General features: G+C 51.3%; 1 protein-coding gene across 1 annotated transcript in view; it reads left to right on the top strand.

The window, feature by feature from the left end:
• Window positions 1-27,296, top strand: part of COL22A1 (collagen type XXII alpha 1 chain) — a 221,792-nt gene that overhangs the window by 59,228 nt on the left and 135,268 nt on the right. Inside the window, exons 7-12 of the mRNA XM_043483931.1 lie at window positions 3,838-4,113; window positions 5,821-5,901; window positions 7,097-7,213; window positions 9,668-9,712; window positions 11,757-11,819; window positions 16,090-16,128. Coding sequence (XP_043339866.1) covers window positions 3,838-4,113; window positions 5,821-5,901; window positions 7,097-7,213; window positions 9,668-9,712; window positions 11,757-11,819; window positions 16,090-16,128 — 621 coding nt within the window. The remainder of the gene's footprint in view (window positions 1-3,837; window positions 4,114-5,820; window positions 5,902-7,096; window positions 7,214-9,667; window positions 9,713-11,756; window positions 11,820-16,089; window positions 16,129-27,296) is intronic.

Here is a 27,296-nt window from a genome sequence, read left to right as displayed (position 1 = left end):
GCTTTCCAAGTCCTCATGTTCTCAGCTGGGACACAGAGCACCTCCCGTGGAGGCATCGTGTGGAGTGATGTCTGTAAAGCATCTAAGATGCTGCCTGATGTGTAATAGAGTTTTTATGATCGTCCTTGGTTTGACCTTCAGTGGAGCGCTGCAGCCTGTCTTTGCCCACATCGGGTGCATTCTGGTTCTCGTCCCTGTGAAGCTGGGACAGTCCAGCAGCAGCAGGCAGCCAAGTGAGGGCCCACCTCTCTCGAGACCCAGACCATCAGCATGATGCGTTCACCTGAGATATAACTCCCAAACCCCTCGTTCTCAGAGCTCATGGACCAACGGTGTCTGTCATTCACCCTTGTCCCCTCTTGATGTACGAGCTGTATCGAGACATGACTCATCTTCATCTGGGAGACACTGATGTATTTTCATTTGGGGTTGAAACAAAACAAAAGCATGCTCAAGCCACAGGACCACAGCAGCCACTCTCATGGGCTGCTTGCTGAGAGGGGACTTGCTCCGTGGTGGTGAGGTCACATCCTGAGGCTGAAGCTGAGCCCTGACCCCGAGCACACATTGTACCCACACCCACACACAGTCAGTAGGAGCCCCGGCTTGTTCCGAGTGCTTCAGAGATCCTTCTGCAGTCCTCCTAACCACCCTGTGAAGACTGTGAAAGGGGTTGTTGCTCAGTCGTGCCTGACTCTTTGCAACCCCATGGACTGTAGGCTTCTCTGTCAATGGGATTCTCCAGGCAAGAATACTGGAGTAGGTTGCTGTTTCCTTCTCCAGGGGCTCTTCCTGGCCCAGGGATCAAACCCAGGTGTCCTGCATCACAGGCAGATTCTTTGTCATCTGAGCCATTGGGGGCGCCCCATGAATAGGCTCTGCTGTTTCCGTCTAACAGAGAAGAGGAGGCATCGCAGTGAGCTTAAGCGTCTGCCTGGCATTCGTAGGTCGTGATGGGGGGAGGTGGGATTGGAACCCAGGCCATTGAACTCCAAGTCTGTCTTTTGATCAGCATGCCCCACTGCCTCCGGTCCCCATCAGCTAGTCCTATGGAATGACACTGCTACAGCATCCCTGGTCAGACTGGGGTGCAGAGTGCAGTCAGGCTTGGCTGCCCGGCGCCCTGATCTCCTGAGCGCGGGAGGCTGGGCGGAGGAGGTGCGAGTCTGCTCCATAGGCTGTTTTTGCAGACAGCAGGCAGCGCACCGTGACCCCTGTGCACCATCTGCAGACACGCACATCTCTGGTGCTGTGGGCCTGGGCGCCTGCCATGGCATTCCTGTGGACGAGCTCTCTCTGCCCCCGCCGTCTGGGTCCTCTTCCTTCATGGCGTTTGCAGAGCTGTGTGCGCTTCCTCTGCCATGTCCACCCCCTCCTCTCCTGCTGCCAGAATGCACCCCAGGCTGGAATCCTGCAGGGCCATGCGCAGTCAGAACCTGCCTTTTCGGAGAGGCACCTGGCAGTCGCGTTCCGTCAAACAGGCCTCGGGATTGACCCTTCCCTGGAAATGTCACGATGGCCACCCCAAGCACGCCCTGGGGAAATCCTGGCCAGACCCAGGAAAAGTGGGCAGAAGCCAAGTGGCAGATGATCTTTGAGCAGAGTGTTGCGAGCAGCCTTCCTCTGTGCTCTTGGACCTGTAGACCTGGAACCGGACCTAGCTATATTTACCTCTGTGACCCCACGTAGGATCACAGCCTCCCTTGACCGTTGGCATGTCATTGGGAGGAACTGAGGGGCACTCACTCATTCCAGGTCTGATGAAGGGCCGGGGAGGAGACTGGTCCTGGAGCAGGGGTGGGGGGCACACTTGGAGTTGAGGCTCCTGACCGGGTGGGCGGCCAGTGCAGGGGCCTGAGACCAGGTGCTGGGAGGTGGGCAGGCCTGGAACACGGAGCCTGGGAGACCGTTGTCCTCTTGGCAAAGGATGAGGTTGACTCAGACCAAGTAGTTGTGGGGAACTGGGGAGAAATCGGATTCCGGGTATGTATTTTGAAAATAGAATCATCAGGGTTTGCTGATGGATCCGACCCATGGGCTGTCTTCCTGAGGCCTCCTGACTGAGATTGGTAGACACAGGACTCGGGCCTGACAGGCCTTCCTATGCTTTGTTTTGTGCTGAGAGAAATAGAAACATTGGAGAAAAACTCATGGCCTCGTGAAGCTCCCCAAGTCCTCAGGGGTTCAGGGCTCAAACAGGTGAAACCAATTTCAGGAACTAGCAGACCAGGTTTAATCACAAGTATTAGATTATATGTATGTGAAGTTTCAGGAGGAGGGCCTAGCAACACACTCCAGTATTCTTGCATGGAGAATCCCCATGGACAGAGGAACCTGGCAGCTACAGTCCATGGAGTTGCAAAGAGTCAGACACAACTGAGCGACTCAGCACAGCACATGAGAAGTTTCAGGTTATTAGTCAGGGGTTCATAGTTTTGTTCCTCACTGTCATTGTAACATACCACTAAACAGTGCAAAAAATAATAAATCTCAGGTCCCCCTTGGCTGGACTGAGCCCACGTGGAGCCCAGATAGAGAAACCAGAACACCTGGGTGGTGTCCTGAACACTGGCTGGTCTGCAGGCCAGTGGGCTCCTTCCTTTAACCTCAGCGCTCCCATTCATTCATTCCCTTTCTTTTAAGTGCTACTGTGTGGCGTGTGTTGTCCTAGCTACTGGGGTTAAAGAGATGAGCAACAGAGACAGAGTACCTGCTTAGAAAGATGGGGTGGGGCAGGCAAGAAACAGGTGGACAAAATAAGTGAATGAGGTACTCTCATATACTGACCCAAAGTGCTATGAGAAAATAAATCGACATGCCTGAGGATGTGAGAGCACATGACCAGGTTAGAATCCAGTTATATGTGTGTCTCAGAGAAGGCTGCACTGCGGTGATGTCTTTGAACTTGCTTGATTTATTATAGCTGATATGTAGAACGGCACTTTACTTATAACAAGTACTGTAGATGTTTTACATATCTGTAAATTCATTTAATCTCTGTAACAACTCTATGAAGTTGGCACTATCATTGGTGCTATTTTACAAATGAAGAAATAGCACAGAGAGGTTAAATAACTTGCGTACATAAATACATAGATGTGGCTCAGCAGTAAAGAATCTGCCTGCAATGCAGGGGACACATAAGATGTGAGTTTGATTCCCGGGGAAGATCCCCTGGAGGAGGGCACAGCGACCCACTCCAGTGTTCTTGCCTGGAGAATCCCATGGACACGAGGTCACACAGCTTAAAAGTGACTTGCCAGTTTGGGTCTAGGAGGAAAGTAAAACTTTGCTCCAGAATTTTCCAGGCATTTTGCAAAAGGCTAGGGGGTAATCCAGTGAACAAGATGGGCAAGTTCCCTGCACTCTGCTGGAGCTTCAGTTTCATCTCAAGGTGAGAGAGAGAGCAGGTTAGTAGACGGCTCTCAGACTGGCACCTGGCATCTGGAAACAGTCTTGTTCTCTGGGCTTTTAAAAGACTGAAACCACTCAGGGTTTCTGGTCGGTCTCACAACTCAAGCCCCATCCACACTTGCAGGTTCGCAAATGTGCTCTCACGGGCATGGCCCCTCTGGGCATTTGAGACCTTGATCCCTGGATTAACGTGTGAGCTCAAGTCTTCCAGTACAAGGTTGAGAACAGCGTACGAGGTAGATGTCAGTCATAGCATCGCAGTGAGGGGGACCCCAAGGCTTAGGGATGGGAAGCGATGTGCCTGAGGCTGACCGGCTAGGGAGGGTCACAGCTGGGGTCTGACTCTGCAACACCCCCTCCCCACTGTCGTCTCCTGCCTCTGGCCCAGGCAGCTCACGGGGCCCCTGGTGCTCTCCTCCCCAGGTGTCCATCCGGCTGGACGGCGAGAACAAGGCCTTGGAGTACAATGCTGTGGGCGCCATGAAGGACGCCGTCAGGGTGGTCTTCCGGGGCCCCCGGGTCCACGACCTCTTCGACCGGGACTGGCACAAGGTGGCCCTGAGCGTGCAGGCCCAGCACGTCTCCCTGTACGTGGACTGTGCGCTGGTGCAGACGCTGCCCCTCGAGGAGCGGGAAAACATCGACATCCAGGGCAAGACGGTGATCGGCAAGCGCCTCTACGACAGCGTGCCCATCGACGTGAGTTCCAGGGTCGTGGGGTCACTAGGGAGGGGCCTTAGGAGCTGGGTGCCCCCACGCCTGCCTGTGTCACTTACCAAGTCATCACCGTGGACTGTCTTAGGAGCGACGACCCCGACTCAGCACACTGCCGTGTCCCGGCATTCATTCACTCGTTCAGTGACCTAGCCACTTGCTCATTTATCATGTATACTGAGCACCTGCTGTGTGCCGGACACTGTGCTCTGCGCTGGGGACGTGGGTCATATATCTCAATATCACACTCACACTCGTCAAGCAGAGTCATGTCCGACTCTCTGTGACCCCATGGACTGTGGCCCACCAAGCTCCTCTGTCCATGGGATTCTCCAGGCAAGAATACTGGAGTGGGTTGCCATGCCCTCCCAGGGATCTTCCCGACCAGGGGTCAAATCCACATCTTCTGTGTCCCCTGCATTACAGGCAGATTCTTTACTGCTGAGCCACATCAACGTATATGTGGAGGCAAAATCGGTGGGTAGGTAGAGTTATATAGTTTCCTTTACACTTAAATAGATTCTTTCCCCTTCTCTGGTTGTTGGAAATTAGGAAAATATAGGCAAGTATGTGGGAAATAAGTGAAAAGCATCCTCAGTCCTCCAGCCCGGGATGTCAACCAGGAATGATTCAGTAGCTGGAAAGAGCAGTCCTTCCATCCTCATCCCATCATTCTTTTTTCTTTGTCTTCCCTCCTCCTTGTTTCTCTTCTCCTCTTTCCTTTAATGTATTTTCTCCTCTAGAGGTGCATTCCGACACCTACACACACACATACACACACTTACGCACTGTCTTCAAACTGAAGTCATTCTATCCTTCTGACTGGAAGGATCTACCCCCGCTTGCCAAAATGTAAACGAATCACGATCTGCGATAGCTAGCTCTTCCCAAAGCTGTTTCTTTTTTTTCCCATGTATTTGCATTTCTGTGATGGAATGTAGTGTTGGATGCGTGCTGTATATTTTGAAATGTATGTAATAATGTACAGCATGTATAGTCACATACTGCCTTTTTCCTCTCAAAATTATGTGTCTAAGCTTTTATTCCTTTTAGCTGCTTCATAATACTTTATTTTAGTGTATGTTTTGCTTATTTGTTCTCCTGTTGGTGGGTATTTAGGTTGCCTTGATGTTTTACCATCATAACCAACAGGTCTTGGGTTTTGAATATGCTGGTGTCTCTCCAGGTGCTTTCATGGAGAAAATGGGGTAGTAGAGCCCCTTTATATTAAGGGCGCAGTGGTATTTAAGACAGTGATAGAAGCAGATTTGTGATATGAAAAAATTTCAGTTAAGACACCCTGTGGAGATGCTGAAGAGTTGAAAAGAGGAACACGCTGAACCTTTGGAGACTGTTGGCGACCGCCTCACAGCCCGGCCTGTAGTGACCGCAGCGGCAGTGAGCGGGGAGCGGAGGGGCGTGCGAGGGGGCCTGACACATGGAAAATAGGAGACTCTGCTCCTAGCCTGTGCTCACTCGCTCTTTGCACACGGGGCTTGCACTTTTGGAAGGATGGGATGTCAGTAGAGGACACCTTGGCTCCCTCTGACATTCAGCTGGGGGTCAGACTACCATGCAGGACCCCAAGGAGGAAGTGGGCCAGATCCCTGAGCGGGGTCTGCCTGATACCAGGGGGAAGTCTGGGTTCTGAGCCCCCCAAAACTCATCCTCTGACCTTGCTTCCCCTCCCAGTTTGACCTCCAGCGGGTCGTGATTTACTGTGACTCCCGACACGCGGAACTGGAGACCTGCTGTGATATCCCCTCGGGTCCGGTGAGCAGAGACTCTGCCTGGCGGGGTGGGGGGGGTGGGGGGGGTGGGCCCTTGACTTCCTCCCCGTGACCCCCTGAGGAGGGGATGTCCAGGGCCTGGGAACAGAATCAGGACACCCGCCATCAGAGTGCGGCCTGGGAGGGAGCCCGCTGGTCATCACCGGGGCTCGAGTTCTGGGTTGGGTGGGGTGTGGGTTGGGGATGCAGGTCCCTCTGGCCTCAGTCAGCAGCCATGGGGGCTCAGCTCTGGGTAGTGAGGGGCAGAGGCTGGTGCCTGTCCCCAGGAGAGAATGGCCTCGGTACTGCCGGTGCTCAGGGCTCTTTAGCAAGACTGGGGAGGCAGCTTGGGGTCAGGAACAGTGGGCCAGACCAGACTGCCTGGTGTGCCTGGACCCTCTGTGCGGTTCTGCCTGTCCTGGGCCCTCCCCACCTCCGTCTCCACCCAGGTGCCTCCTCTGCACTCTCTTTACAGAGGACACATCCCAAGGATGCTTCAGTAATCTTGCCTTCCAGGGCTGAAGGCTAAAACCCCCGCACTGTGCTCGGCCGGCCCAGGTCCTGAGTATGGTGAGCGCCCGGTCAGCGTCCTGTCTCAGGACGACCGTCGGGCACGGGCCCCAGAGGTGGCCCTTGTCAGAGGTGGGGCTGCAGAGTCAGATGAGCCCGGCTGTTGAGAGGGGAGAGGAAGGAAGGGGAGGAAGACAGATTAAATCAGGAGAGAATGAGGGAAAGAAGGGGGGAGGCAGGGGAGGGAAAGGGAAAGAGGAAAGAAGGGAGGGAAAGGAGGGAAATAAGTCATTATCTGGCACTTGCCGGGCTCCTGGTGTCCAAACTCTGAGCTCGATACTTCAGTTCAGTCCCACCAAACCCTTCTCACCACATTATGATGGAAACACCCTTGTCCCCATTTTTCGGAGGTTAACACTGAGTCTCAGAGGTGTTAAGGAGTTCCCGCAGGCTGCTGAGAGGCCAGTGGAGGAGCCTAGACCCGTTGGCTCATCTGACTCCAGACGAGCCTTGCTCCATGCCCATCTGACTCTGAGGTCTCGGGGTGCCAGGACCTACCGTCAGATACTTGCCCGTCCTGCTCAGGCTCCGGCCTCCTCAGGGTTCCCTGCTCCCCCTTGCCTGGACAGGGAGGCACTCCAGGCTGCTGGACGAGAAGCCAGGTTCTGACCACTGTGCTTTCCTCCCAGTGTCAGGTGACCGTGCTGACGGAACCCTCCCCCCTGCCCCAGCCGCCGCCCACCTCCGGCAGTGAGCAGATCGGGTTTTTGAAGACCATCAACTGCTCCTGCCCACCTGGAGAAAAGGTACACAGTCCACCATCAGCCGCAGGCTTGGGGCCCCAGAGCTCACAGAACTAGCAGTGGAGGTGGGAATTTCCCATCATGCACGTGGGCTGCCAGGGCAGGATGACCCCGGGCTCCAGGTAACTCTTGGGTCTGGGGACCATTCTTACTCCTGGGACTTTTTCTGGATCTCTGTGGGCCTTGGGAGGGGAGCCCCTCAGACCCCACTGGGGTGAACATTTTCCTGAAGTTAATGACGTCCTGTCAAAGTCTCTCTGCCTCCTGGTGTCCTCGTCACCCCTGTGCAACTAAACAGCCGGATTTGCTTTGAGAATAAGTGTCAGCAGGGCAGCGGCAGAGGGTTCAGGTAGCTCTGTGGGGTCCACCCACATCCCTCTGTGCTCCGTTGGCCATACTGTGTAATCTAAATGCATATAGGAAGAGTTTAGCACCTCTTCTTTTAAAACCCAGTGTGTTTCTGACTACCACACCACCTCCCGTTTGTCTAGATAAAATGTCTTCTTCTTGGATGCCTGGGGCCTTCATCTGTTGTTTTTCTGTAGGCCAGCGGCCTTCTTAATAAGAAAAAAATTTCCACTGTTGGAGCAGAACAAACAAATAACACCAGGATGACAAATTGGAGTTGGTCTCCACGAGGCTCTGCTCGACAGGTGGCCCCAGGGCCCTCCATCTCGTGTTCGGCATATCCATCGCTCTTGTCTACCCCTCCCAGCTCGGGGCCGGCACGCGGCAGGTCCCCCCCGACTTTGCAGGGGTCTTGGGAGACAGGCCAGCATACAGAGTGGTGACTGAGGTTACTTGGAGAGAACACACTGCAGGAATTTCCCAACAGTTCTGTTTCAGTAAACCTGCCTGTCGTGGCAGCCTCTCCTCCCTACCACCCCTCTCCTCTGTTGTCCCTCACTCTCTCCTTTCCTCTTTCCTCCCAGAGGGCCCCCAAGGAGCTCTCCGTCAGGTGGGGTGGTCAGACCGTGGCCCTGCCTGTTGGGAGGCCTCGAGGAGCCAGCCCAGTCATGCTGCGAGCTGAAACTTTTCTGGGGAGTCGGTGAAGTGGGGCGCCTCTGGCCTGGTGCTGGGTTCTGATTGGGAGAAGCCGGGGAGGGAGTCAGAGTGTGTGCCCCCAGGGTGCCAGGCAGGGCTCCTCCTCCTCCACGGTGCCCTGGGCATGCTCAGGGCTTCAGGCCACAGACGATGTGCTGATCAGGTTCCCACCCGTCAATGTCATAACAAAAGCAGCCATCCAAACCCATTTAAATCCTTAGCAGTCTTTGTTTTCTGTTAAAAACCCCTAACGAGAAGGGTGACTGCAGCAGTGTGAGGTTTGGCCCACCTGCACGCAGACTGTGCCAGGGAGGGCAGCCAGTGGGGCTCTGCCCAGGTCAGGGTTTCCCCGGAGCCCTGCCCTGGCGGGGACCTCTGTGGGAAGTCTGGGGTCAAGCAGGCTTCCATCCTCTCTTCCCACCCACCTTCCCTGTCCCCAGCTCACAGACACCCGCTGGGTCGCCACTGATCTTGTCGGCTTGGCCTCCGATCCCCTCCCCCGGCGGCTGTCCCCCTCTGTGCAGCCCCTCGTGGCTCCCAGTTGCCCTTCTTGCCTTATTTCACTCCATGTTCCCCTCCCAGTTTCCAGGCAGGCAGGAGCGTCCTGTTCTGTGGAGGGGTCGTGATCCTCCTTGCCTTCTGGAGTGTGCATGTGTAGGTTCTTCTGCCTAGAACACCTTTTCCCCTTCCCTCCTTTTTATCTGGCTAATGCCTGTTCTTCTTTCAAGACTTCCGCAGAGAATCCTTTTCTCCTCACGCTGTTGTCTGATTTTCCTCCTTCTTTCTTCCTGGTTCCCCTTTCCTTCTCCTCCTTTCCCCTCCTTTCGACTCCCTCCCTCCTTTTATCCTTCCTTCCTTCTTTCACATCCATCTGTTCAGTAATTATTCGTTCAGCACCTGCTATTTGCGTGATGCTATGACCCTTTTCTCTCTCTCTTCTTCCATCTACCGTGGTAGTTATCACACTGGATGAAGACTGTCTGCTTGTCTCTACTTCCATAAGCTCATAAATTCCAGGTGGCAAAGACTGAATCATTGTTTGTGTATGTTTTCAGCCACTGTATTAAATCATGATTGAGTTGATGGGAAGGTGGGATCCAGGCAGGGTATGAAGCAATGGATAGAATGGATTATTGGGTGATGCTCCCCGGAGTTTGAGGCTGGCGTCTGTTGACTGATGGATGGCCTCTTCACCAGGAGCTGTATTTGGAGGTCAGGTCCCAGCTCCCCATGCAGGTTGGCAGTTCAGGATCAGGAGCTCTCAGCTGCCATGAACTCTGCAGCTTACTGATCAGCACGTGGCTTGCTAAGAGCCTGGCTTACGAGCCTGTGCCAGGGATCGCCCGCCAGTGAAGAGAGAAGGGGGAAATTAAGACAGAGCCTTACTTGTTTCTTTTGTCTTTCTTCCTTTAGGGTGAGAAGGGCTTCGATGGCCCCGTTGGATTCCCCGGCCCAAAGGTCAGTACTGGAGCCACAGATGAGTCCTTTGAGCCTGAGGATGTTTTGATTTGCTCTCTTTGTAAGAAAGGAAAAAAAAAAAAAAAAACCAAGACAGTGGTGTGTTAGTTTACTGTCCTGTGGGGTTTTTCTTCTGAGCTTGTTGAGATGGAAGAACAGAGCAAGCGCCATGAAGTTCGGAACCTTTGAGTCTCTTCACAGCTCAGAAGGTCCATTTCTCAGCTCGACAGTGTGAGCTGGAAGGAGGTGGAACTCGCACGCCCAGGCTCAGATCTTGTTTGTTCCAGCAGCCTCAGTTCTCTGTGGTCAGCTAGCCCTTCATCTATCCTTTCAGGCCTCTGTATTCCAGAAACTTTGGGGGTTGGGCTGTAAACAGTCTGATTAGCACCTGCGATCTGTCTGTTTAAATGGGTTGGAATTATTTCTGTGCACGTTTTCCAAGCTCACCAGTTGCTCAAAGCCAGGTCTCTCCCCGGGGGCTCCCCTTTCCTCATTCAGGGAGCAGCCTTTTCTCTCTCTACCACTGCCCAGGTTTGCAGCATTTATGGGGCAGGACGGGGCTGTCATCTCCCATCATGATTTTGGTCTCAGAAAGCTGAGACCCAGGAAGATGTGGATTGCCCCTGGGGGTGGGTCACACAGAGGTTGAGGGCAGAGGTCAGCGTGGCCCAGTGGCCATCACCTGGTCTGGTGTCAGAAAGAGGGGCTGAGTGTAAGGATGGAGACACAGGGATGCCTCTCTTCCATCCTCCCTACCTCATTCTCCCCTCCCCCTTTCCTTCCCTCTCCCCCTCCCTCACCTGCATGGATGATGGTCAAGTTCAGTGAACCGCTGTGGAGTGCCTGCTAAGGTCCCTTTTTGTCTTTTCCCTTCTTCCTTCCTCTGTGTGTATCTCCTTCATCTCCGCTCCTCTCACCCTGCTCCCCTCTGCCCCCAGTGTGCTAGGATGGAGAGGACACACAGACACACATGGGCATGTACACGTGTGCACACACAGACACACACACAGACGTGTACACATGTGCACACACACACAGAGGCATGCACACACATACTCAGACAGTCACATACACACACACTCAAGCAGCTCAGGGATCCAGGGTGCCCTGTGTTCTCTGCAAAGAGGAGAGCTGGGGTTTCTGCTCGGGCACCCCCAGGCTGTAACCTCGACTCCTCGGCTGGCTGGCAGGTGAAAGAAGGGAGCAGAGCCATCTGGGGCCGTGAGAGCCTCTAAGTAGAAAATGTTTTGTCTGAAGCAGTGACTGTTCACAGAGCGACCGTGCTGGGGCTCTGGTGGAACGGATCCGGGGTGTGCGGGTGGCAGAGCCTGCCCCCCGGCCCTGGGAGAGGAGGCAAGGTGACAGGGATTCCCAGGAGAGAAGAGGCCCCGCTGCCTGTGGGGGAGCCTGGCTGCCCCGTGGCTGGTCAGCTGTCCTGGCCCTTCATCCGTGTCCCAGCCTGTCCATGGGTAGGAGGCTGTGTGAACACTTGTGAGTCCCTTGGCTCCGTTTACCTAGAGGTCACTCAGGTCATGTCCACAGGCGTGGCCTGGTGGACCCGGGTGCCCAGGCCCTCTCTGGATGCGAGGATGTACCTGTGGGTGACAGGGAGCCGGGTCCCCAGGACTCGGAGGCAGCAGGAAAAGGCAGGGCAGGGCGATGGGAGAGTGGGTGGGGGTGCGGGGCCAGAGTGGGGCCCTGAAGCTGCCTGGGGGGCTCCAGGATGCCTGGGGCCCCCGCCCGAGCTGGGTCCAGTAGGATGCGTGGAATCTCCCATTCCCACTCCCAGCGACCAGCGTGCGAGGCTTTCATCCACCCGCTGTCTCAAGCTGCCCTGGGCTCCTGGAATTAGGAGGTTGGGGAAGTTATTCAGATGCTTTTCTCCTCTCCGGAAGTGGGAGGCCTGGCCTCACAGTGCAGTTGGCAGTGATGAAACCAGTTGCTTCCGGGAAATGGGGGCAAGGTGGGCCATGGGTGGCCAGTGTCGGGGAGCCTGACCGACCGGGGACCTGACCTGGTGTTGTCTCTGGTTTCCACCCCTCAGGGAGACGTGGGAGCCACTGGGCCGGTGGGAGCTCCTGGACCCAAGGGAGAGAAAGGAGACATGGTGAGTGGAGGCCTGTTCACCACGGCTAGGGAGGGGTCCCCTCTCCACGGGCACGGGGGGCCTCCCGACTGCTGTGGCCTCACCCCACACCACCCCACCCCCAACCCCCGGAATCCTGTGCTCCAGATGGGAGCTGCATCTCCTAGCAGCAATGGCACAGATTCAGAGTAGGTGGGCCCCAGCCACTGGCCTTGGCTCCAGACTTCATTAGCTGCATGACTGTGAGGTTAGTCTCTTAATCTCTGAAAATCTCATTACTCCACTAGCAAAGTAAAGAAAGTAACAACTTTTGTCTATAAAATGCCTGGGCCGTGGTAGGTGGTCAGTGAATGAGAGCCAGTTCCTTTTAGGTTCTGTGCTCAGGGGGTTCCCTGAGACAAGACAGGCAAGACAGAGTCACTCTCCTAGATGAGGTAGCCTGGCAGATACCACTGCTCACGTCATCATCTGAGAGCTCGAAATTGTAACTGTACCGCCTGCCCTTCGTCAGCAGTGCTTCATGGGGGTTCCCTCCTTACTCCTTGGAAACACTTGTTTTAAATTTTTATTGGAGTATGGTTGATTTACAGTGTTACGTTGGTTTCTGCTGTACAGTGGAGTGACTCAGCCGTACACATCCCTTCGTTTTTGGATTCCCTTCCTATTTAGGTGACCACAGAGCATTGATTAGAGTTCCTTGTGCTGTACTGTTAGGTTCTCACTGGTTATTTATTTTAGACATAGTATCAATAGCGTCTATATGCCAATCTCAAGCCTCCCAACTCATCCCACCCCAGAACATGGTCCCATCACTTCTCTGATATGAAGGATACAGGGTTTTCAGACTTGTATGATATGCTTGTTATCATGGAGCCTGCATGTGTCAGAGGTGAGATTTGAACCTGTTTTAACCTGAGTCTTGTGCTTACCTGCTGAGCTATACCTTTCACCCGCACCGTGAATACCTGTCTCCTGTAGAGGTGGGGAGCACCTGATCTGTGCAAATCAGCATGGAGGTAGGAAGACCTGCTGACTGAACAGTGTACGCTGTGTTCCACGGCTCTGTCCGCCTGAGTCTGTTTGACAGTATTCCTTCTCACTTAACCTTCAGCTCAATGTTATGAGGCGGGGGCTAGTGAAACACCCATCTCACTCCTACACGGGGAAAAAAGCAGGTGGCCAGAAACAGCCAGTGAGAGGTCTCAGATGTCAGATTTAACACACAAAGCCTGCAAAGTAGCCATTAAATTATATCCAAAGAACTAAAGGAAACTGTTCTGAAGGAAATGGAGGGGAGTGTTGTGACAATATCTCATCAAAACAGAATATAAAGAAGTATAACAGATTTGAACTGGCTGAAGAAAGAGCCAGAATTCTTGAAAATAAATCAGGGGAGATTACTTAAACTGAAGATCAGAGAGAAAAAATAATGAATAGAAATGAAGAGCCTCAGAGAAATGTGGGGGCCCATGAAGTCAATCAGAGGGCACATAATATGGTTACCAGGAGAGGAGCATAAAAAGTAATCAGAGAAATCATGTCTAAAGACATCCTAAACTTGATGAAGCATAGTCATCTACACACTCAGAAAGCCTCAGTGACTCCAATCAAGAAATGCAAAAGGAGATCCATCCTTAGAAACATCATCGTATCAATTTGTTGTTCCGTCACTAAGTCGTGTCCAGTTCTTTGCAACCCCATGGACTGCAGCATGCCAGGCCTCCCTGTCCTTCACCGTCTCTCAGAGTTTGCTCAGACTCATGTCCATTGAGTTGGTGATGCCATCCAACCGTCTCATCCTCTGTCGCCCCCTTCTCGTCCTGCCCTCAATCTTTCCCAGCTCAGGGTCTTTTCCAGTGAGTCAGCTCTTCACATCAGGTAGCCAAAGTATTGGAGCTTCAACTTCAGCATCAGTCGTTCAATGAATATTCAGGGTTGATTTCCTTCAGGATTGACTGCTTTGATCTTGCAGTCCAAGGGACTCTCAAGAGTCTACTCAAAACCATAATTCAAAAGCATCAGTTATTCAGTGCTCAGCCCTCTTTATGGTCCAACTCTCACATCCATACATGACTACTGGAAAAACCATAGCTTTGACTATATGGACCTTTGTTGGCAAAGTGATGTCTGTGCTTTTTAATATGCTGTCTAGGAGTCTTCCAAGGAGCAAGCATCTTTCAATTTGATGACTGCAGTTACCATCTGCAGTGATTTTGGAGCCCAAGAAAATAATATCAATAAAAAATGCTGGAAGACAAAACAAAAAATGGGAAAGCAGCAGAAGAAAAATGACTCATGATGTGGAAGCAGACCCCAATAACAGCATCAGCTGACTCATCACCAGAAATGAGGCAGAATGTAGGGGAATGACAACTTCAAAGCAATAATTATAACAATGTATCACTGGGTGCAAAGCAATAATTATAACAATGTATCACTGGGTGCTTAACAAATATTTGTAAGACAGTAGCTCAAAAAGGGGGCAGATGGAATAGGTCACATAGGAGTATATTTCTCAATCTCACTGGAAGTAAGTTAGTGTAAGTCTGAGGTTGACCTTGAAAAGTTAAGACATATACAGTAAACTTCAAACAACCTCCAAGAAAAATAATTTAAAAGTATATAGTGAAAATATCCTTAAAGAGGTTAAAATATTGCACTAAAAACGTACTCACGTAGTAAAGGAAAGAGTAATAAAGAAGGAAAAAAAGGAACAAAGTCAGGAAACATAGAAAACGGAAAAGTTAGATGGCATATGTAAATCTACCTATATAAAAAACAGCATTGCCTGTAAATGGATTATACAAACTAATTTAAAAAGTAGAGATTTTCAGACTGGACATAAAAGCAAGATCCAGCTGTGTTGTGTCTAGAGGAGACATACTTTAGATTCAAATATATAAATAGGCTGAAAATGAAAATGTGGCCAGTACACATTCTACAAATTGAAAACATTAAAGCTTGGAGTGACTAGAGCCATACCAGAGAAAGCAGGCGTTAAAAAGTTAATGGAAACAAAGGGGAGCATTTCATCACGATAAAGATGTTGATCCTTCAAAAATATGCAACAGTTATCAACATGTGTGCACCCAAGAACAGAACCCCTAAGTACGTGAAGTAAATCCTGAGAATTGAAATGAGAGATAAATAATTCATCACCAAGGATTAGAGATGTCAGTGCTCCACTTGCAGTAACGGGTGCGCAACAAGGAATGTGGAGAAATTGGAGCCCGCATGTATGCTGTGGCTGCTTTGAAAAACCGTTTGGCGCTCCTTAAAGGGTTAAACACAGAATTACCAGCAGAATAAGACCCAGCAGTTCCGCTCCTAGGTATATAGCCAAGAGAAATGAAAACACGTGTTTGTATGAAAATTTGTCCACAGATTTTCATAGCGTCATTATTCATCATAACCAAAAAGCAGAAACAACCCAAATGTTCATCACCTGGTGAACAGATAACTAAAATGTGTCTTAGCCATGTAATGGCATTTTGTTCTGCAATAGAATGAGGTTTGATATAGGCCATAAGGAGAGTGAACCTTGAAAACACTTTGCTAAGAAAACACTGGCTATGAAGCCAGTCATAGAAGCCCACATACTGTATGATTTCATTTATATAAAATGTCTAGAATGGGCAAACCTACAGAGACAGAAAACAGACTGATTGCTGGCTAGGGCAGAGGGTGGGGGAAAGGGGAGTGACGACTATGGATATGGGGTTCTTAGGGGTGTGATGAAACGTTCTAAAATTGATGGTGGTTGTGTTGCACAACTCTGTAAATGTACTAAATTGAATTGTAAATAAGTGAATTATGTGCTGTGTAGATTATATCCTGGGCTTCCCTGGTGGCTCAGTGGTAAAGAATCTGCCTGCCAGTGCAGGAAACTCAGGTTTGATCTCTGGGTTGGGAAGATCCCCCTGGATAAGGAAATGGCAACCCACTCCAGTATTCTTGCCTGGAGAATCCCATGGACAGAGGAGCCTTGTGGGTTATAGTCCATGGGGGTCACAAAGAGTCGGGTGTGACTTAGCGACTAAACAACAGATTATATCTTAAAAGAGCTGATGTGGAAAAAAGAATACTACCATCGTTTTGAGTCACTGGGAAAATGAAATAAAACTCATGAGAATCAACACTCAGTGATTGATAGACGACTTTCAGAGGTTCCTTGGCAGAGCTTATGAGAAAGCAGCCAACTGTTTTGAATCCCAGGTGCACTCGCCATGTGTGATGCCATGCTGTGGAGATGCTCTGTAGCAAACCTCTGTCTTCTGCTTTCCTCCTCCAGGGCAGAGGACCTTTTGTGCAAGGAGAAAAGGGCGAAAAGGTAAGCACCTCCCCATTGTCTCACTCCTCCAGGGGCCTTGGAGGTGGCCCGGACTAGGATGAGGGCCTTGGGTTCAGGAGAGTTGTATATGCCGTGATGCTGCTGGTAAGAATTGGGTGGGAGGGAAGCAGTCTTCTTGCTGAATGCCTCAGTGTGAAGTAAGAGGAGGGAAAGGCTTGTCTAGGTTGTGGATGCTCCACAATGCTTAAGTGCACAGGTGCTTCATGGGGTTCCTGGGAAGTGGGATACGGAGCTGCAGGTGTGGTTTGAGGACCAGCACGCTGGGCATTCAATATCAAAACCTGGCCAGGCTTGTTTGCAGTGATGGGAAGGACGGTCTGTGTGTGATCAGATGTGATGAGGAAGTTCGAATAGCAGGTACCCGTAGGAGGGGGGAGACCAGAGGAGCTTGGGGAATTGCCAGGAGATTGTTGCAGAAGCACAGAAGGGAGGTGAGGAGGGTCAGAGTGGCAGGCGGCAGCAGCAGGACTGGACAGATGGAGGGACGGAGGCCTGTGACGTGCTCCCCAGATACGAATGTTGCACCTTCTCTAACCTTCATCCATTGTGGTGATGATGCATACACTCGACAGATCCTGGGAAGGAGGGGGACGCTTTCTTAAAGTGCCCGCCTAGAAGAAGCAATAAAACAGTCCCTAAAAATGCCATCTTCTACTCACGCCAGTGATCAAAGCTGCATCTCCCGTTTCTCAGGAGAGCAGCTGCAAGACTTTGCAACATACATTCACGTTGATCATTTTGTCAGAGTCTGGGAACTTGCAGACTCAGGATGCAGAGCGCTGGACCCTGGGGGGCTCACATCAACCTCTTGCGTGGGGTTGATGATGTAAAGCAGGTGCCGCTCTGTCAAGTTACTATGGAAACAGAGCTCTCACATGCCCAGCCCGTTTTCTCTGTAGAGTACCTTTCATTTAGTTCATTCAGGTCTAGAGATTTACTCTCAGGAGATAAATTGAGGTTGTACACAAGTACACAGCCACACGTTTCCTTCAGCGAAATCTATAAGCTGGTCTGGAAACACCTATTGCTCTGTCGACAGCTACGACACTGTAGAATGAGTTGTTGTCATGCAGCTCCGTAACAGTGGAACAGCTCCGTAATGCAATAATACTTAGGGACACGTAGTCACATTTAGAAGGATAATTAATGACCCAGAAAATGAAGATATTTTGTTAATTTTTAAAACACTTCGCAAAATATCTATGCAGCGTGACCCATACATTGTGTGTATGCATGTGCGGGTGTGGAAGAGAGATTAATTCTGGAAGCAAATCCTCATTGTTAACCTCTGGTTGTCTGTGGGTGGCCAGGCTGTGAGGGTCTTTATTTTGTCCATTATATTCCTTTGTGTCTTCATTGGTTCCAAATGAACTTCTCTTTGTTTACCTGTATTAAAAACACAGGCACACGCACACACGCATGGTAACCACCGCACAAGAATACAAAGCCCTTGGAGAGACAGCGTGACCAGACGGCATAACGTGAGCTTTGCACCCGCAGACCTGGGCGGCCGGTGCTGCTCTCAGCTCTGCCGTCAGAGTCTCTGTCTCCCGATGCCTGAAGCAGGGCTGATGGACCTCCTTCCACGGCTCCATGTAGGCTCAAAGCATCACACCTGGAACTTGGTTTGATAGTTGCCAACATGCTGGTTCCTGAGGGCCCAGGGCCAGAGCACAGGGTATTAACAGGACACCCAGGTGCTCCTCGGGCCCAGGACTGGGACTGGTGGAGCCCTCTTGAAGTCAGGGTGCTCAGCCTGAGTCCTGGTCCAGCCTGAGTTCTGAGTGACATGTGGTCCATCTCGTGTGTTGGTGTCACCAGGAGAAACTGACAGGTGCCCCTTCTTCTGGGAGAAGCAGCTGCATCTCTGCCCTTCCGTTCTGGTTGCGCTCAGGTCAGGCTGCCTCCTCCCGATGCCCAGAGGCGCCTCCCTGGTGCCCCGGGGTCCAGGCTGCGGCACTACCCTCAGACCTGAGGGTCAGCTGCCGGGTCAGAGCCCCCGCGGGGGCACCTCCTCACACACGTGGCGCTGGCAGGAGAGACTCTGGTACGCCTGGCTCTGTCCTCGGATGACATTCTCTTGCAGTTGGACATTTTTAGTAAAGTCTGAGTTTAGATTCTGCCATATATGAGCTGTGCGATTTGGGGTGAGTCACCTCCATCTCTGGGCCCCTGCTTCCTCATCAGTGGAAACGAGAGAGTGGGTGTGATGATGCATAAAGGCCCTTGCAGGTGGCTGTTCTGAGGCTTGGTCATCAGCCCACCCCCAGCCCGAGTCCCTGGGGCCACCTTCCGTAACTTGGAGCCTCTGCTTCTCCTCCAAGGATGCAGGAGGCCAGGGTGAGTCAAGGGGATGATTGAATCCACGGCAGGGAGAAGGCCACTGGTGACTCACGCACTTGGAAAGAGTTTCACAGACTGGCTTTTTTGCTTGACTATTCTCTCGAAAGCAGTTGCAGAATACCAAACAGATTGGATGGACAGGAGCCTGATGTGTCTGGAAATCATATTGCTCTGAATTGTGCTTTTTTTTTTTTTAATTTTCAGTGACGCAGTTAACCAGTGTGACAATGTGCATGAGCCTCTGTGAAGGCCGCGCACCCTGTAAGCTGTATCCCATGCTGTATGTGTCAGTGTTCACACCATGCTTCAGGGAAAGCAGTCCCTGCCCTTTTCACAGATGAGAGAACTAGCTTAGGGGTCAAGTGACCTGCCCAAGGTCACTGCTAGTGAGATGGCTAGAAAACACAATCCCTGATGGTTACTAAAGTGAAGGGAAGCTGGGAGGCTGATTGAATGCCCTTTGTCCTATAGCTGAGCGAACTGAGACTCAGAGAAGGTGAGTGACTGGCCCAGGGTCACACAGCTGAAGCACTGCCCCTTGCCTTGGCCCCTTGACTCTCCCAGCCCAAGATGGGTGTGGTGCTCTGTTCCGGGGCTGCTTCTGCCCTTCGTTTTGGAAATTAACATCCTCTCTGGTTCCTGTTCTGCCCCATATTCGCCCCGGGGTTCTGCTCCCTCAGTGTTTCAATATGTATGAAGTCAGGCTCAGGGAAGGGAGAAAGCAGGCTTGTAGGGGCTGCCTGTGCCTCAGGCATTGGGGACATGGAGAGAGAAAAAGGGACTTGAGCCCTCCTTCACAGTGTCTGGGAGACATCTGCAACTAAATCCGTGCTTGTCTAAGGAGTAAAGGGGTGGTTGGAGTGCGGACCTCCATCATCCAGGACCAGGGGTCCGTAGAGGGGTCCCAGACTGCGGTCAAAAGGACTCAGCTTCAAATCCATGTTGATTGTGTGTCTCCCCTTGGGCTACTTTGAGCCTCAGTTTCCTTTTCTGTACAAGATAGGAAAGGAAATAATAGTTCTACCATGAGAGGTTGCTCAGAGGATTCATCCACTGCCGTTTGCCCTCCTAATGGGTGACACTGCTGTTCTTGTTACCCCATCATCGTTGGCAGTTCTGTCTTGGTGATGATGGTGATGTGATGGTGGTGATGATGGTGATGGTGATGATGGTGATGTGATGGTGATATGATGTTGGTGATATGATGGTGGTGGTGATGGTGGTGATGATGGTGGTGGTGATGATGGTGATAATGGTGATGTGATGGTGGTGGTGATGATGGTGATGGTGATAATGGTGATATGATGGTGGTGGTGATGGTGGTGATGTGATGGTGATGATGGTGATGTGATGGTGATCATGGTGATGTGATGGTGGTGATGATGGTGATGATGGTGGTGGTGATGATGGTGATAATGGTGATGTGATGGTGGTGGTGATGGTGGTGATGTGATGGTGGTGATGGTGGTGATGTGATGGTGATGATGGTGATGTGATGGTGATGTGATGGTGGTGGTGATGATGGTGATGTGATGGTGATGATGGTGATGTGATGGTGCTGATGATGGTGGTGGTGATAATGGTGATGTGATGGTGGTGGTGATGGTGGTGATGTGATGGTGATGATAGTGATGTGATGGTGGTGATGATGGTGATGGTGATAATGGTGATGTGATGGTGGTGATGTGATGGTGATGATGGTGATGGTGATAATGGTGATGTGATGGTGGTGGTGATGGTGGTGATGTGATGGTGGTGATGTGATGGTGATGATGGTGATGTGATGGTGATGTGATGGTGGTGGTGATGATGGTGATGTGATGGTGATATGATGTTGGTGATATGATGGTGGTGGTGATGGTGGTGATGATGGTGGTGGTGATGATGGTGATAATGGTGATGTGATGGTGGTGGTGATGATGGTGATGATGGTGATGTGATGGTGGTGATGATGGTGATGGTGATAATGGTGATATGATGGTGGTGGTGATGGTGGTGATGTGATGGTGGTGATGTGATGGTGATGATGGTGATGTGATGGTGGTGGTGATAGTGGTGGTGATGATGGTGATGGTTATGATAGTGATGTGATGGTGTTGATGAAGATGATGGTCATGATGATGGTGACAGTGATGACAGGGATGATGGTGATGATGGTGATGGTGATGAGAGGCTAGAGCCACTGCTCTGGGCTGGTTTGGGCTAGTTTGGGGAGAGTCAGGGAGAGCAGGGAGGGGCAATGACTTACATGCGCCTCCACCCTTGGTCCTTCCATGTTGACAAAATAAATGAATAAGCGTGGCGAGGATGTTGGTGTGAGGTTTGCTCCGGCTGGGCACAGTGGCTTTTTTCCTTGGAGATCCCACGGACAAAGATTTAGAAAGAAAAAAACAAGGCCAAACTGTGCGGTGTCCAGTGAGCCTCCTTTTTCATTCCGAGGGTCCTCCTGCTGTGGGGACTAGAGCCTTCAGGGGAGGAAACTCCGGCGAGGCTGCATTGTGCTCGCTTCCTGGACCCACAGCGCCCTCTGGTGTCTGGAAGTCAGGGTGTCGATCCAGTTTTCCTCTGCATGGCTTTGTTCAATTTTGGGGAGCTCTCTGCCCTTTCGGGGTGCCCTGCTTTTCCCTGGGAATCTGGCACATGGGGAAATAAGGGTAAAGGGAGCCTTTGTTTTGTGCTCAAATGTGGGCTTAGGTGTTGGAAAGAAAGCAGGTCTGGGGAGTTGGGCAGACCTGGTTTGGACCAGCTCTGCAGCGGCTGTGTGACTTTTAGGTGGTATCTCTCTGAGCCTCAGTCTCATCATCTGTAAAGTGGGGCCATTGATGCCCATCCCTTAGGGCTGTGTTATAAGAGGTTGGCACTGCCCATGACAGCACCTGCCTTAGTCCCTTAGGTAGGTGCATGTAAAAATCTGTCTTTTATTATTCTTCCTTTCATTTGTCTGCTAGAAACTATTGCTCAGATCCATAAAAGAGTGACAAGTGCTTCTTCAGGAGGCAGTCTTCAAGTACTGAGTACGTGGGAGAGAGTGGTGGGTTCATGGAGCTCTAAAACCTGCCCTGGGTGGCCCTCTGGCAGAGAGCTGCCCAGATCTGGTGCTGGGAAGACCCGCCCCACACACACCCAGTTTCTCTAGAGTGGAGAGTAACCAAGGACAGGGTGGGGAGCAGGCTTCACAGCCCCGCTCAGGAGTCCGGATCACAACTTTTAGATGGTGAGGGCCCTTGGGAAACATGGGATGGAATCAGGGCGAAGTGTCTCCAAGCCATGCTTGGGTCAGCAACTCTGTACTCAGCACGTGGTAGATGGGGTTAAAAAAAAAATCCAAATAACAACCCAAAAGCTCTTTCTTCAGCAATTTCACAGGAATCTTGTCTGGCGATAAATAAAACTTTGTATGGATTTTGTGCTTGGATTTCACAGTGCGGTGCCCCAGAAAAAAAATATGTGAGCAAGTAGAAGAAACTCAGCTGAATTTTATTGGGCTGGTTGGCTCGGTAGCAGATAGAATTTTCAGTTCAGTTCATTCGCTCAGTTGTGTCTGACTCTTTGCGACCCCATGGACTTCTGCACGCCAGGCTTCCCTGTCCGTCACCAACTCCCACAGTTTGCTCAAACTCATGTCCATTGAGTCGGTGATGCCATCCAACCATCTCATCCTCTGTCGTCCCCTTCTCTTCCTGCCTTTAGTCTTTCCCAGCGTCAGGGTCTTTCCCAGGGAGTCAGCTCTTCCCATCAGGGGGCCAAAGGATTGGAGGGCAGTGAGCTCAGGTGGAGGGGATCACCTTCTCTCTTTCTTGTGGAAAAGGCCACCGAGACTTAGGTAAATGCTCTTACACAGTGTAGAAGGTGCAGGAAGAGGGCAAAGTAGTCTATAATGAGCTCTGGTTTGTTCAAAAGTGTAAGAGTTACCTAGGGCCAGGCACTGGCAGGAGGGTGGGGGAAGGATGGCACGGTGAGGGGCATGAGCTTTAGAGCAGGATTAACCCGGCCTCCACACCTGAGAGTCAGGGTGGGTGGAGGAGCCAGGGTGGGATCGGGGTGGGTGACAGAGAGAGAGAATCACTGTGGCCCCTGCAGAGCTCGCGGGGCAGAGCCAGTGGTGGGTGGCAGTGTGGCTACCCACAGTCCTGATTAGCCCGCAGTCTGAGCTGGCTGGGAGCCCTTCCTGTGAGCATCACAGGGGTGCCTGGGGCCCTACTCCAGGGGACGGTCAGACCAGCTGTCACAGTGACAGTTCTCTCATCTCAACACGACAGACCCACCTTCTGCCATCACAGTGTGAAAGACCCGGCGTCTACCACCGCCTCTGGTTCTTTGTTTGGTGTCTTTCAAAGGCAGGCGGTCTTTGAAATTGTGAGATGAGAGGATTTTGCGGAGGTGGAGATGGACTACCCAGGTGGGTGGGAGTGGAGTGCAGGCTCTGCTACTTGATGGATTTTCTCCCCAGCACCTCCTTTCAGAGTTAGTGACCAAGACGGGTCCTCGGAAGGTCTCAGCTGTCTCTACCGATCATGGGGGTCTGGTGTAGGTGAGACGTGGGCCCTTGCAAGGGATAATGGATCCACTTTTATGTTACAGATTCTGTCTGAGAGGATGGCCTTGGGGCGTTAGCACTGGCAGCCAAGGTGAATTCAGTGGCCAGCGCTTGGTGTTTTTTGTCTGGAATTGTCTCAGAGAGATGCCTTGTGGTGGAAAGTATCATGACATCAGCCTTTTATTGACCACTTTCATCTGCCTGCTGTTCAGTTTATGAGTATCAGCCTCTGCAACTCCTTGAAGGAGTCTGGGGCACGCCTGAGGGCACAGAGTGGTGGGCGAGGGTGGCTGGGACCGTGTCTGACCCTACATGCCCCACTGTTAACACCACACTGGCCAGTCCCAGTTCCCTGCGCTCCCCTAGAGAGATGCCTTTATCTGGGATTTCTTGACCCTCAAAACCCATGTCCCTTGTGGGGAGGAACTTATTTTAGGCAATGACTACACTATAGAGCCTCTGAACCATAAACTATAAATTATATGTGTGTGTTTATATGTGTGAAACTTCTAAGATGTATTTATGCCCTTTGCCTCTAGCTCTGGGTCTCATCCACTTTGTTCACGACTGGCTTAATCAGCACCCCCATCTCCTATTCTTAGCTTGTGCCTTAATATGCATTATTCATGGTTATTGAGCTGGATAACTGTGGTCGAGTGCCTTCTATTTTTATCATAATTAAAGGATTTAGGGGGAAATAAGTTTAGCTGCCTGTGTGCTCTCAAATAGCCTTGTAGGTTGAGGCAGATTGCTGGGAGTTGGAATAAATAAAGGTGCCGCAGACCCTGTCCGTGGTGCTGAAGGACACACTGGGGAAGTTTTGAGTTCACGGGTTCTCACAGCCCCAGGCAGAGCCGGAATAGGAAAGTGCACTTTTTCCAGCTCCGTCTGACACTCAGGCTCTTGCCAAGTCTCATGGCCCAGTCACAGGGCCAAGGGCTTCATACAGGAGGGTGAGAGCATTTATTGGAAGGGTAAGTGCTGGACTGGGAGGGCAGTGGAGGCCAAGGGCGCAGACCCTGGACGCCAGCTGGCTGGACTCAGATCCCAGCTTGGCTACTTAGCAGCTGTGTAACCCTGGCGAAGTCAGTTAGTCAACACCTGCAACCCTTGCTTTCCCCCATCTATAAACTGGCGACTATAATTCTACTGGCCTCGGTGGGTTACAGCAAGGACGAAGTGAACTAGTGAAAATAAATGACTTCTATTGGTAAGAAGTACTCATAAATGTTAAGTATAATTACTGTTACGCCAGTGTAGTTTTTCACTTTTTACACCGAATGACATCTTCTGCGTCCCCTGCAGCAATGAGGTCTTATCCCTTGGGGTGGCCGACAGCTGGGAAATGTCAGTGTCCCTGCCTCCTCCCGCCCCGCCCCCCCACCGCAGGAGGACTCCTGCAACTTCCAGAGCCTCGGGAAGCCTGGAGGGTGTTGTTAGCGTGTCCCAGGTGGGCTGACATAGAGGTATAAGGTGTCTTTCTCTTTCTTCACTTCACCCAAAACAGCTTGCAGAGCATCTAGGAATAACAGCAATCCCAGGTACTCACAAGTGTCTTCCAGGACTGAGGCACAAGCTACTTACCTTGTTTTCAGGCCTGTTCACCATATGACCAGGTGTGAGTGACTCTATCTCCGTGTGGCCAAGCCACAGATTGTGCTCACGTACTCAGACATCACGGAGAAGTGGTTTTCAAACTTGAGCAAGCACCCGAACCACACGGAGGGTTTGTTGAGCCAGCTGGCCCGGACCCGCTCCCAGTCTGTCTGATCCCATGGCCCTAGGGTGAAGCCAGAGAACCCGCCTGTCTAACCAGGCCCAGGGGTGCTGCTGGGCCAGAGCCGTGCTCGGAGGACCACTGCGCAGAGGACCCTTGGTTCCACCCGCAGGGCCCACTCCGGCTCAGTCGGGGGTGAAGAGGGAGCCCAACGGGGCATCTCCACAGCGAAGCAGTGCTTTTGTCAGGATTTAGGGGGCAGGCTCTGATATTTAAGTAATAGAGCAGGAGACATTTCTGTTTTCTCTTTGTATTTTGCCCAGTGAAGTCACCATATGATCCTTGGAGCTCTGGTTCTGTAAGTGGGCCTGGGTGGGTAATTTCCTGCCAGACGTTACGCGCTGGGGCTTCCGGTGAGATCATCCAGGCAGTGTGTGTGTGGAGGGGCTGAGGTCAGAGCGTTGACTTGGAATCAGGGCCCAGATTTTGAGTCACAGCTGCCAATGTGAACCGAGGGGAAGCCCCTCGTCCGGAGCCCTGGCTGTCGTCTGTAATGGGTTTCATGTGCATTATTGACGGTCATCCTTTTGTTTGTTTTCTCACCCAGGTTTTAGTAATTCTATTCCATAATGACTGTGATATATCATGAAGATGAAGCGGAATGTATTTTCTTTTTATAATTTATTTTTTATTGATGTATAGTTTATTTGCAATGTTGTGCTAATTTCTTCTGTATACCAAAGTGACTCAGTGTGTGTGTGTATATATATTTTGAGTATATATACATAATTTTTTTTCATGGTTTGTCCCAGGATACTGGCTATAGTTCCCTATGCTGGTCAGTAGGATCTTGTTGCTCATACCTTCTCTATGTGACACCTTGCCTCTGCTAACCCCAGACTCCCACTGCATCTCTCCCCTTTGGCCGCCAGGAGTCTGTCCTGCATGTCTGTGAGTCTGTTCCATAGATAGGTCCATTTGTGTCATATGTTAGGTTCCACATGTAAGTGATAAGTATGGCATTTGCTGCTCTCTAACTTCACTTCATATGATAATCTCTACTGGCATCCATGTTGCTGCAAATAGCATTATTTTGTTATTTTTTAGGGCTGAGTAGTATTCCACTGTGTATACGTATAAAGTCATCTTAAGCTGAGTGATTTCTTTCTCACAGGTGAAGAGTGGAGGTTCCAGATAGTTTATTCCAAATAACAGAACCTGATGCCCCTTTCAGATTCCCCCGTATTCAAATCATTTTCCAAAGCATTGTCTCACGGCATCTTTCCAGCCACTCTGGGCCAGAGGTGCTGTTCCTCCTTGCATCGCCCCGCTCACAGGTGATGAAACTGAGGCCCAGGCGGGGAAGTCGCTGTTTCTGCTCAGCTGGTGCTCAGCAGAGGCGTCACGTGAACCCAGACCCTCCCCCCAGTCTGGTCCTCTCCTCTCCTCCCCTGTCTCTCATCTTCATCTTTCTCTCTCTTTCCTTCCTCCCTTCCCTGCCTTCCTTCCCTCCCTCTGTCCCCTTTCTTTTTTTCGTAGTTTACCGTGGATCCTGAGCTGCACATACTCCCTTTTAAGGAGCCCTCTGCGCCTGACTTTTCCAGTTCCAGGTCAGCCTCCAGTCTGTTTCCCACTCCTCTCATTGACCCGCCTTATGGACTTGAGAAAGTGTTCTTAGTTCTCCACAGAATATAAACAACTGACACTTCAATAATATTTTGTAGTCTACAGTTATATTCACGCTTGTTTTCTCATCTCAAGCAGCATGACCCTCTGTCTTACAAATGATGACACCAAGGCTCCAGGAGGCAATGTGACTTTGCTGGTGGCATGTCAGGGGGCAGCTTAGGGTGGGAACTTCTCTCTTCACAGCATCTGCAGGCAGCTGAGTTCAAGAGAAGGACTTTGGAAGGCGTGTTGTGAGAGCATGGTGGTGTTGTGTGATGCTAAGATTGTGTGACACTAGAATATGAAATATCTGGGCCAGGTTGACTTTTTCTTGGGCACCCAGCCTCCCGGGGCAGGAACCCATCTAATGAAATACCTGGACCTCATGATGACTTGAAAGTGGAGGTTTCTCAGTATGTGTCTTATTTCCAGTGCTGGCTTGGGTCTCCCAACCATGATTCAAATAAAATAATAATAATAAAAAAAAAACATGTTGGCTTCTTAGACAAAGAAAATATTCATTCATCTCTAAAGAGGCTGACTTTCTTAGACTGCAGGGGTAGCCCAGCCCTGAAAACAAAGCAGAAGGGATTGGTCCTAGGATGCGTGCTTGCTCAGTTGTGTCCGACAAGACTGTGGCCCACCAGGCTCCTCTGTCTGTGGGACTGTCCCAGCAAGAATACTGGAGTGGGTAGCCATTCTCTTCTCCAGGGGATCTTCTTGACCCAGGGGTCGAACCCGCATCTCCTGCATTGCGGGCAGATTCTTTACCACCGAGCCACTGGGAAACCCTGGCTCTGGGACACCAGTTCTCTAAAGCCAGTTTGCCGAGCTGTTCCCACAGATCCTGCAGCGAGGTTCATGGCACCTACTTACCAGCAG

Source organism: Cervus canadensis, chromosome 12, assembly GCF_019320065.1.
Source record: "Cervus canadensis isolate Bull #8, Minnesota chromosome 12, ASM1932006v1, whole genome shotgun sequence".
In the NCBI taxonomy this organism is placed as follows: domain Eukaryota; kingdom Metazoa; phylum Chordata; class Mammalia; order Artiodactyla; family Cervidae; genus Cervus; species Cervus canadensis.
Note: the sequence above shows the minus strand (reverse complement) of the source record. Positions and strands in the feature narration are given on the sequence as shown.